This window comes from Myxine glutinosa, chromosome 11, assembly GCF_964187855.1.
Source record: "Myxine glutinosa chromosome 11, kmMyxGlut1.1, whole genome shotgun sequence".
Taxonomy (NCBI): Eukaryota; Metazoa; Chordata; class Myxini; order Myxiniformes; family Myxinidae; genus Myxine; species Myxine glutinosa.
Genome location: NC_136271.1, coordinates 78,687,149 through 78,699,036, shown reverse-complemented (window position 1 = coordinate 78,699,036; position 11,888 = coordinate 78,687,149). Strand labels below are relative to the sequence as shown.

The following is an 11,888-nucleotide window of genomic DNA, read 5'->3' as shown; positions in this document are numbered from 1 at the left end:
CTTATGGACCCCATGGGTTGGGGCATGGCCCCTCTGCTGGAACCGGCCATGAGGGCCCGAAATCTTGCTGGCGGACCTTGGCCACAGGGCACCGATGCCCCACAGGTGAACCACACGTAGTCGGCCCTGTGGGCCATAAATAAAATAAATAAAATGGACACGTTTGGGCAAGCTTTACTGCAAATAGGCCGCCAGTAAGAAAATGAAAGAAAGACAACAACTGGAAGAAATAGTAATAGCCAGCAGAGGGAGCCGAAGAGCAAGAGATCACCTGCAGGGTTAGGGGTTGTTGGTTTATTTTTATTATTGAACATTGATGAACAGTGATGACTGCACCGATTGGTGCTTGGGGGTATTGGTGCATTTTTGGGTGCTTTAATGGTGCGTCGATGCAGAGCAGACTGTCTCTCCCCCCCAAAAAAGAACAATAACAGGTCCTGGGTTGCATTTTGTAAATAAAGTAGAGCCATTGTAAATAATGCGCCCCCACCGTAAATGTATAGTTTGAAGACCATTCCGCAATTCGGTTAACTGTGGGCATAAGTCTGTTAGGCAGGGTGCAATGGAGCAGCGCGACACATTTATTTATGTTTAAAAACTGTCGCACTCAGGGTCAGGTTAAGAGTAGAGGGAACTACACCTACGTGTCACACTAAATAAAAGTTGTAGGCCCGGGACGTGCCTAAGAGGAGGAGGGTGCAGTGTTGCAGATATGAGGACTGTATTTTTTTTTATTGTGTGTATTATTATTATTGCTTGAGTCTGGCCCCTCCTGCCTGCGGAGCTGTGTAAAGGTCAAAAGGGCATCCCATAATTAGTCCAAAAGCATACACGTCAGCCAATCATAGAATACCCCTGTTCGATAGTTATATCTTATTCTGTGTTTTAGGGTAAGGCTGTGTCTCCCATTAATTGAGGTACTCCATTGCACCAAGTGAAAGAGATAGATTCCCTTCATTCCCATTCCCAAAACCTCCATTCCCCCTTTCGTCGATTGGCAATTACCTCCCCTCCAATAACCGCCATTGACCACGAGGCAGGGTCGGAGAAGAAAGGCGTGTCTCCACCTCGTCATAGAGGGGAGGAGTGAGCCAGCCCCACTCGACCAACCATGAGCCAGTGGTTTGGCTAGAGAGGGCGGAGGAAGAGCGATCAGGGAGGTTCGCAAAGGTTGAGGGGCGGGGCCTATATAACCCACGGCAGGGCGTTTCCCGGAGACATGAGCTTCTACAGAGAGACGAGAGGGAGTCCAAGCAGTTGGGTCCAAGAGAGGCACTTTGAGTTGAGTCCAAGAGATGCGCTTTGAGTTGAGTCCAAGAGAGGCACTTTGAGTTGAGTCCGAGAGAAGTCCAGAGTTGAACTGCAGCTCGAGCCACCGAAACTGCACTTACTGCAGCTCGAGCCACCGAAACTGCACTTACTGCAGCTCGAGCCACCGAAACTGCACTTACTGCAGCTCGAGCTACCGAAACTGCATTTACTGCAGCTCGAGCCACCGAAACTGCATTTACTGCAGCTGGAGCCACCGAAACTGCAGCCACAGCAGCGTGAGGCCTGGACGGCAGTTTGGAGCAGGGCCGCGAAGGAACAGCGGCTGCCCAACAAGTCGATCGTGCTGCAGGACCAGTTGGACCTCCCTATCCCGCCAGCCATCCATCTGCCATCCCTATCATCATTCCCCGTGTAAGTGTGCTCGTAGTCTGTCTTTTGTCTTGTCCCTGGGAATAAGTCAAGTCTGTATAAGCTAATAATTTTCACTGTGTCACCTGCGTCTCATGTGCCTGTAAATAAACGTGACTGCTCCTTTTTGCTTGTGTGTAAATAATAATAAACCCCGTTACTCTTCTCTACGTCTTCTTCCTCTTTGCATTCGGTCGCTTTAGAGTTTTCCATATTGAGCAGCTGCGGTGCGATACGGCCAACGTTTGGGGTTGAATCGGGTTAGTCGGGGAATAACTGTTCGGTCGCGGTAATACCACCGCTCGGTAAAATAACATCTTTAACCGCGTCCGTAACAATATATATATATATATATATATATATATATATATATATATATATTAAGGTCTTCGGTGTGACTCCGCCAGACTCAGAGTGGACGCGCTTGCCATTGAGCTATTTAGTCTGGTCTTCCTTGCTCGATTCTCCTGCTTAATTTGACTTGAGCAGCTGCTTTATGCTGCTGTAAGATTGGGAAGAAGGCCTTACTCAGCATGGTCCGTTTTGTTATATTCAACGTAATTTGAGGGCATTGTACTCCAGAAAGATTCTCATTTCATCTCTCCATAGACTGGTATTTGGTCTATCTCTGTTTTTAACTTTCTTTCTACTCCTGCAGTGCAGGTTCTTTTTGTATTATTATCTTTAAGTTTCAATTTGGCGACCTTGCCTTTGAAAGGTAATGACGTGTCCCATGAGGTAAAGGTGTACATAATTGGCTATTTTTGGTGTTTGTAATTCGTTTACCAAGTTGTAAAGTTTTACTTTCAATAATGCCAAATGACTACTTGCAGAGGTGTATCCCCAAAGCCATCCATGGCTTCGGTTGGCCACGGACTAGGTTTTCATGGAGGTAGATGCTCAATCACCTGGATGACCCTGACAGAAACATTATTTACTACACATGGTATACTCATCCATAAAATACCTTCCAGTTCATACCATGCACGAATAATTATCATCAACACAACCACTGGTGTTTTCCGAACTCCATATCAAGAGAATTCCGACGAGGAAACAAACGAACAATGCATGAAGTGTTGAGTTGTGTTCTTCTTTATAAACACAAGGGAAGACAGAACATCTATTGAATAGCCAGGCATCTATAGTGTTCTAGTTGTAAAAAAATAAAATAAAAAAATCATAACGTGCAGCCTGCTATAGACTTTAGTAGAATGTCACGTTGCGGTACGAAGTACACGGTGAGAGCTGTTTGCTGTAGTGACGTCACATAATCCAACATTTAAATGTTCAATCATAATTCACTTTGCGCCTCACAAAGTGACTTTTCATTTCTTCTTGACAGGCTAAACTTAATACTCTTCACCGACGATGAAGATCAGTTGTGCGGAGCAGTTTTCAAGGTTTCACTTTTGGTGCGTGATCAGTTTTAAGCAATGGTGTTAATGTGAAATTAGAATTTCAGGCAATAACACCTCCGCTGCTGTTAGGCAGCCTGCTTGACATCCCCACGTCTGCTCGCTCATCTTGTGATGCCGTGAGTCGAGGTCCAAATCCCATGTGTTGTGCTTATTTGTCCATCATCTCCTTAATATCCTCTGAGGTTTTGCGACATACGTACAAGCTTTTAGCTCTTCTTGTACACAAAATAAGAAGAACAAACGATGTTACTAACTGTAATACAACGTAAAACACAAACTAAACTCTTAGGAAGAGGACAGAGTGTTTCAGGCTTTTGAAAGGGCTCAGAGGAAACTGGCAATGGCCCTCCTCAGAACACAAGACCATTTGGACCCGAAACAGTGGAACGTTCACATGTGGGACGGTTTACACCACGTTTCCATTTAGTGGAACCATCATTGTAATAACTGTGATGAGATGTTCAATGAGGCAGTGGATAGTTACTATTCAAAGTTAAATACACGTATAAATATGGATGGTAGGTCAGACTCACAGCTGGCCCTCACTCAGAGGGTGAGTTTCTGTACTTTTGGGCGAATTTGTACAAAAACCTCGGCACAAATGTGGGTTTTTCTTATATTTGGCTCGTTCTAGCACCACGACAGAATGTAAAAAGCACATTGCACAATAAACATGCTCTTTACAGGTGAATAACTTACAATCAAATAAGTATGTACATGTATGTACAGCATCCGACCGCATGCAGTGGCTCATTGTATTATTTGTCCTGTGCGGACAAATTAAAACTGAGCAACAAAATGTTACGAACATTCTTAAATCCGTTTTCACATCTTGTTTATGGCGCATGGTCCGCAAACCCTCAAGCCGAACTCGTCACCCAGTGTCTCCAGCCTCAGCCAAAGCCTCGCAAAGGCAAACGCGACAATTTCATCCATAAAAAGCTTGCCCCATAATATCGCTATTGATGTCCGGCACCAGCTGGTCCACAATGTCCTGTTCGCGTTGGCCCGAGGTCCGAACTAGCGTCCCGACATTCGCTTCCTGAAACCAGGGGTGCTCGAGAGCCTGCTGGGCCGAGAGCCGCTCGGCCGGATCACGGCGGAGCAGACTGCGGACGAGACAGCGAGCTCGTGAAGACAAACCCTCCGGTAAGGTGAATTGTCCGCGGCGGATCTTGTGAAAAAGGGCCGCCGGTTCAGCGTCCTGGAAGGGGTAGCGTCCGACAAGCATGGTGTAGAGCATGACGCCGAGACTCCACATGTCTGCGGCACGACCCGAGTACGTACCGCCGGTGCCCGTGCTCAAGATTTCGGGGCTCACGTAGGCCGGGCAGCCGTGCTTGTCCGATAGAGAGTCGTCTCCACCTCCATCTTTGATCCCACCATCATCTGATAGCACAAAGGCATCTTCCAGACTTTCAAGTTTCAGTTCGGTCCTGCAACAAGAAAAAAACGTTGCCATTTTTAACATGGGCGCTGCTCAAAGCGGTCCTTCAATTTGCCATTACATTATTCCCTTGTGCCCTCATACTGTTCAAGCCCAGGTAAAAATGAGGTGTTCGGCACCTTACGTTGCAATTTAAGGGAGGAGCAGCCTGACAATAAAAGAGGTGCACTCACTATAGCTTCAAAAGTATCGTGACCGCAAGGAAATTTGAAGGGTTATAAATTTACAACCTTTTTGTTCCATTTCTCATCGGGTGTCACTGTCACGAACACTTTTTACCATTGTTTGTAGGTATCAGATGTAATATTACACAATGCCTTCTGTAAAGCAGGTGCAAGGTCATTGTTGCATTGCGATCCGATGACTAAGACCCTCGGGGTGATGCTCCAAAACGTTCCGGAGTGGTTCCATTGATTTTAAGTCTGTTTATCTGCAGATTTTCCATTAAATGTCCTCAAACGCATTCTCAACAGACACAGCGGCGTGGCAAAGTATGCCATCAGGCTGGCATAGACGTAAGGGGGCGTACCTGAGTATTGCATCAAAGCCACGAGTGCACAATTGTCCAAAATTACACAACAGGCACACTTCATATTGTAAATTGCACATACAGGAAGGGGAGGTTTTATGTGCTGTCTCAACACTTTTGGTAAAAGAGTGTACATGTCTGTGTGTGTGAAGACGCCACTTAAATCCCAACATATTAAAAAATATATGTAAACAATTTGAAATTTGGCTGGCACGATGGCCTGGAGGATTTCGGCCCAGGTTTGAATCTCGGCCCAGCTATAAACTGTCATCCTCGTGTTTCAATGTGTCTGCCATCCTTCGGTGGACCTTAAACTCGTAGTCCCGTCTGTCGACATCAGTTGGTGGATGTTAAAGATCCCATGGAGTGTTTCATGAAGAATAAGCGAGCTCTCGCAGACACCCTGAAGAAATTACAAAATTCCAGCCCTGACCTACTAATTAATTAATTATTAATAGACCGACTAATTAATAATTAAATAATTAAATAAATAATTATTCTTAATTAAATTGTTAATGACCTGACCTATTAATTCCAGCATTGCATCAGCGGCATAGCCGTACCCCCAGCCAATGACGCTACTCGTAGCCTAGTGTTGCATATGAAAGAAAGAAGAAGAATATATTTGACATCCACTCCACACTTTTCTTTACGGTTAAAATGAAACCATTCCACCATTAGGGGGCGCCGTAGTATTAGACCTTCCCTAAAATGATCAGCACAACGTATATTCAATACAATAAAATAATCATTTAATGTCTCACTGTACTCATTTTTGTTAGTAAATCCGCATTAGTAAATGATGCTGCACCCTCGACGTTGTCTATGTCAGGAAATGATGAAAGTGTTAAACGTTTATGGAAATGTCACAATCAGCTGAACTTTTAATTCCGGTGTTCCAAAGTGTAGGCCTTGAGACACAGGTGTGGGCCTACAAACCCACTATTCCACAAGGGTCTCAGGCCAAGCGAGATCTTCATTTAATCCCTTTAAAAAAAAAATTCAATAAAATTTCCAAATCGTCTCCTAATCTGGTCAACACGAAACTCAGCAACTGTGTACGATGACTCACCAAATGGAAAGGTTTCACAATATGAGCTTTCCTTGGTCGGTCGATGCAAAACATCATCATAACTTCATAAAACAATTTACTTTACTCATCAGAGATTGCCTTTTCAAAACCCTTAAGGCTTTCATAACCTTTACACCTTACACGAATCTTAAAGCACACAAAAAATTACCGCTTACAAAACCCTTACAACTTATAAAACCATTACATCTTACTAAAGCTTTCCAATTTCTAAAACTTTTCCACATCCTGCAGATTACAAAATCTTAACGTAAGATCTTTAAGAAATCATCATGTAGAAGTTATATATATATATATATATATATATATATATATATATATATATATATATATATATATATATATATATATATGGTAGGTGGGGGTAATATGGACCCCCTAAGCCAAAGTCCCGATAGAGGCTATACAAAGAGACAAGGGAAATTTCCAAATAATGGTTTATTTAGACAACCAGACAGACTACATCCCCGTGCAATTTGGGTTGAATAAAATCAAAGACATATGATTGAGGGGACAAATAAAAAATATGCCATCAGTGTCCATATTCCAAACAACGTGGGGAATATGGACCCCCCCATTGGGGTAATATGGACCTTGGGTCCATATTACCTCAATGTGGTAAATCTAGTTTCTTTTCGACAAATGTTCCCTGGGACAAATGTTACTTTCCGATTTTTCAGTGAACAACAACCTCAGCGACACTCGTCACAGACGAAAGCATCTATACCCTCATAGTCAGTTTCGTTTTCGTGGGCCCATTGCTTGCATTCACTGCGTTGGATCCATCTGAAAGCCAAATCACAACACATCTTCTTACTCTTGTCAGACCACAAAAACACCTTGGACCTCGCTGTCAAGTATCGGCTGTTTGTCAACAGCCGATATCATACACCTTCACATACACAGAAAAACACAGCCTTTACTTGCCTCTACCTGCCCCGACAGTGACCAATTACAAATTTTATTCAAAAGAATTAGGCATAACAATAAATGTCAGATTTGTTTATTTATAGTGGAATTACGTTGAAATTGTGTTGATAACGCTTTTTCGGGGCGAGTTAAATGTCCGACAGTGCATAGTCACTGTCGAATTTTTATACAGAATCAAGTGTACATGTTATCGGCTGTTAACAAGCAGCCGATACTTGGCGGCTACTTGGACCATGCCTAGTTTTGCTTAGTCACTTATTTCGGTGCAGAAAAATTTATTTGATTCAAATTTTGACAGTGAACATGCTGTTTTGTGGACTTATTCTATTAGCTTCCTGTGTGGGGAATATGGACATCGACCGCGGGGAATATGGACATGGGTCCATATTAGACACTACCAAAGGGTCCATATTCCCCACACCATGCCTCTCGATCATGTCAGCATGCCCAATACATCTGGGCTGGGATGGAGTTTTCTACACACAGTGGTGCTGCAGACAGCTCTCACGTGTACTCAGCCAGGGACACCACTCATCAATCAAGCTATTGACTACATGTACATACACAGTACTGCATGCTTATGAATTGTAAAATTTGAGATGAAAACTTTTGGAATTTTGCACTTACCGTCATTAAAGAGTTTGAATCAACTGCAGTTGTTCACTTGCTGGTCGGCCATACTTGTTTATCCCGTGATATGGAGACGAGGCTTGATGCAGTGCATCATGGGAAATTCAGTGGGGTCCATATTCCCCCGGGGTCCATATTACCCCCACCCAGTATATATATAGTGTATACAAGATCGCGGCTCATGTAAGAGCTACCATTAATGAGAAAAAAACATCAACGGACACATAAGACATAATAAAGAGAACAGGAGACAAGATGGGGAGAGAGGGGGAAGCACACAAGTACAACATTTGAGAGCAGGGACATCGGGAGATCTGTGGGAGGGAGAGGGCTTGGGAGGAGGAGGCGTGGGAAGGGGGAGGGGTGGAAGAGGAAAAAAACACATGGACACTGCAAGGACTTCCAGGAAAGAAGTTGGTATTTCAAACAAAGTGCATTTGGGGTGAATTAACGGGGGTAGAAAAGATCAAGGTTTTGGATGGGGGAAGATAAGAGATGGTGGTGAACAGCTGTTTTAAATACCTGGAGGGAGGAGTGGGATTGAAGAGAGTGAGGGAGTTTGTTCCAGAGGCGGGAGAAAAGAGGAATGAAGGAGTGAAGGTGAGCAGAGAGCCTAGATTTTGGCAGTTTAACCATAAGAGGGTTGCTGGCAGATATTGTGCGACCTGTAGGAATATTTTGGGGACAGAGCCCAGAGAGAGCTGGGGGAGCAAGGCAGGAGAGGAGTCGGTAGAAGACAGAAAGACCACCAAGCTGCCTGCGATAAGAGTAAAAGGCCCTCAGAATCAGCTTCATCGCAGGAGATTCCAATGATTATGAAAGTTTTGGTTTCTTCAGCGTGAAGCCGAGCTCGGTGTGAGACAGGAGCACCGGCTTAGAGGGGAGAGCATTGTTGCCACTTACCTGATGTTATTGATATACCGTACAAGGGAATTTCGATACAGGAAGAGGGCCTGGGCATACCGTGGCTGTGATGTATCCGCATCATCGATCCATTTATACAAATAAACTAAATTGCACAATATATACGTCACCGACATTTACTAAATTTACATTTCGCACTGACATCCCCACGTAGCCCATTGGGCAGGGTCACGTGACCGTGGCACGACCTTGAAGACTCACTCTTGTGAAACAGAGCGAGGTAACCTTCACGTCCAATGGGAGTAATAATGTGCTCCGCGATGCTGCACACCTGGCACCATAGCGCAAGTTTTATGGCTGATTCCTCGCAAATGCCCAGGTGATTAATCAGTGCTGACTCTGATGAACAGGATAATGATGGGAATGTTGATATTGAATAAAATAATGAGTCATTGCTTTTTGGGAATGCTGGGTGACAAATGCTCAACGGATAACACCTCGCACCTGGTGAGGCCTATTGGCTAACCTGCAGTAGGTAACATCTTGGTGCCAAAGAGTTTGGAACCTGCTGTCCAAAAAAACACCCTGTCCAAAAAAATAAATCCAGAAGCTAACACCTAGCTGGACAGATAATAACACCTAAGAGGGTTAAGACATCCGGTACCTGATACTCCATTAGTGATGACGCATTGATAGGTAGGCCTACCTGAAAGTGTCTCGGAAAACGAACTTGCGGAGCTTGAGGTCACGAAGCACGACACCGGCCGCGTGGCAGTGAGCCACGGCCACCAACACCTGTCCAAAGAGCCTGGCAGCCTCGTCCTCGGGCAGGTGGCGGCATGAGCGTACGTACGCGTGCAGGTCCTCTCGGCTCGCCTCGTACAGCAGGTACGCCCACTGGTCACCTAGAAGGATGTCGGCTACCGGGTTGATGTTTCGATGGGGAGCCAGCCGATAATGGGCCTCCATGAGGTCTCGGTAATTTCTGACGTCATACACCTGCAAACAGGTGAGAGGTATAGGGTATGAGGTGTATGTGCGTTGTACATTCCTACCTGAGCCTCAATCCTTGCATCGCAAAGCATCCATTTTCCGAGTGGTCAGGTGGAACAAACGAGTGGAATGGAAATGTTATAGGAAAGGTAGTCACAATCAACCTGGTGGTAGTCGGCAGTTCAAATGTAGATGGAATAATTTTATGGAAGGTGATGGAAGGTAATTAATTAGTTCAGTGAAGGTCGAGGTTTGGAATAAAGGTAAAATCAGGTATGAAAGGAAGGCAAGTCTTGGTGGAAGGTCAAGTGTGAGTATCCTTTATTATCCTGGCAGGTAACCAATGAGCTCGTTCTTAAGGAATGAGCATTTGATTGGACCTCCTGTTACAGGTCATGTAAAGAGGTTAAGGTCTCTCTCTGGTCACCAGCCTGAAAGTAGGTTCAGTGTTGCCAAAGCAGAGTCTCGCTGTAATGATTACACTGCGTAGTTTGCCTTTGCCTTTCCAGTGGAACTCAAGGCAGGCCGGAGATAACTCGCGCCAATCCGACAGTTTATATCATCGAACCCATGCTGTAGACATTTGACTAATGTCACAGGTAAGTGAGATAGCTATACCATACCTGTGCACCATGCTATCGCACACGGGTATGGAGTTATTGTAGCTGCAGGTTTCAGGATGCAGACCCAGACCAGACAATGCCCAGGTCGACAAACTTTCCCATTGCAACAGCGACGTCGGGATGTTGCATTAACCTGGTTTTGTAAAACACCTGTTGCGCTTTTCCCCTTTTGGTCTCTGTTCCTCCTATGGATCAGATTGCGGCGCCAAGCGAAGGTGCATGCTCCCCGTCGGGCCAAACGTTCACCTGTCCGTCGTCCGTCTCTGTTCATGAGCGCGGGGTTTATACCTGCCGGCTCCGTGGGAACCTCCAGGTACGTGGTGGTTCCCAAATGTCACGTTCTATGAAACCTACAACCGGTACGGTATGAAACTCTATCGGGATTAATATGAATGTCGGACAGGTACAAACGAGTGTCGGAAGGTGTTTGTATACAGTACCTTGCACACCAGCTCCTCGCCGGAGAGCGTGTGTAGAGCTCGACAGGTATGTCCGGGGATCACATTCCCCACCAACAGGTACTCTCCGATACGGGACACGCCGTGCCAACAACCGTCCGCGGTCGGGGACTCGGCGCCGTGAGGAGTCGGCGAACCCAGCCCTGGGCTCAAGGGCTCCCCTGTCCTACCAGGTGCAGGCTGCGCACCTGGTGGCGCTACATCCAGGTGGGAATCCGACTCCGAACCTTGCTTTCCGAGACGCGACCTGCCAGGTGCATGACCGCTCTGTACCCTCAGACAAGCGACGCCGTGCTGTTGTTGTTGTTGAGGGTTATGGTGTACGTGTCGTCGAAAGTGCACTTCCGCGGATCTCCATGGACACAAGCTCTCCATGCCTTCTCCAGCGAGCTGCCAGGTATACAAGGTGTGCGTACAGGTGAGTAGGCAGGACGCGCTTCCGCACAGGTTTACAGGTTGACTGAGAGCGTGAGTGTGGCGCCGTCCCCTCGGTGAGAGTGTGTGAGGAGTGGAGGGAACGCGGGGCGGCGCGCACAGTATATGGAGCTCGAGTGGAGGGAACGCGGGGCGGCGCGCACAGTATATGGAGCTCGAGTGGAGGGAACGCGGGGCGGCGCGCACAGTATATGGAGCTCCCAGTGTTGACTCAGCAACCCCCGCGGCATCACTTCCTCGTGCGAGCAATCCGCGCCCCGTCCGCCTCGGTCCGCGCCCGCCCTTGGGAAACACCGTCGGGGTTATGGCCGAATGTTACATCACACGTTGCGTTAGCCTCGTCAACCGTGGCCGTCTCCGTTCGAAGACGCAGAGGACCCAAAATATCCAAAATACTCCAAAGACCCAAAATACCCCAAAGACCCAAAATACCCCAAAGACCCAAAAGATCCCAAAGACCATTGAAGACCTCAAAGACACAGATAACCCAAAATACCTCAAAGACCCAAAATACTCCAAATACCCTTAAAGACCCAAAAGACCAGATAACCCAAAATACTCCAAAGACCCAAAATACTCCAAATACCCTTAAATACCCAAAATACCCAGATAACCTAAAATACTCCAAAGACCCAAAAAACTCCAAATACCCTTAAAGACCCAAAAGACCCAGATGACCCAAAATACTCCAAAGACCCAAAATACCCCAAAGACCCAAAATACCCTTGAAGACCTCAAAGCCCCAGATAACCCAAAATACTTCAAAGACCCAAAATACTCCAAATACC

At 46.0% G+C, this 11,888-nt stretch overlaps 1 protein-coding gene across 1 annotated transcript; it reads right to left on the bottom strand.

Moving 5' to 3' along the window:
* Positions 1-2,757: 2,757 nt before the first annotated feature.
* Positions 2,758-11,337, bottom strand: LOC137436799 (tribbles homolog 2-like). Its single transcript, XM_068130910.2, has 3 exons — positions 10,648-11,337; positions 9,298-9,590; positions 2,758-4,537 (listed from the first exon to the last, which is right to left on the bottom strand). The coding sequence occupies exons 1-3, from the start codon at positions 11,038-11,040 to the stop codon at positions 4,030-4,032; spliced, it is 1,194 nt and encodes a 397-aa protein (XP_067987011.2). The 5' UTR covers positions 11,041-11,337; the 3' UTR covers positions 2,758-4,029.
* Between the last annotated feature and the right edge of the window lie 551 nt (positions 11,338-11,888).

What these genes read in the sequence shown, in the direction of transcription:
- LOC137436799 (XM_068130910.2), bottom strand. Translation starts at nt 11,040, where the DNA reads ATGGAGAGCTTGTGTCCATGGAGATCCGCGGAAGTGCACTTTCGACGA. An exon ending in GCGAGGAGCTGGTGTGCAAG is followed by an intron (nt 9,591 to 10,647) that starts GTACTGTATACA and finishes ACCTGTTTGCAG; the next exon opens with GTGTATGACGTCAGAAATTA. An exon ending in GTTTTCCGAGACACTTTCAG is followed by an intron (nt 4,538 to 9,297) that starts GTAGGCCTACCT and finishes TTCTTGTTGCAG; the next exon opens with GACCGAACTGAAACTTGAAA.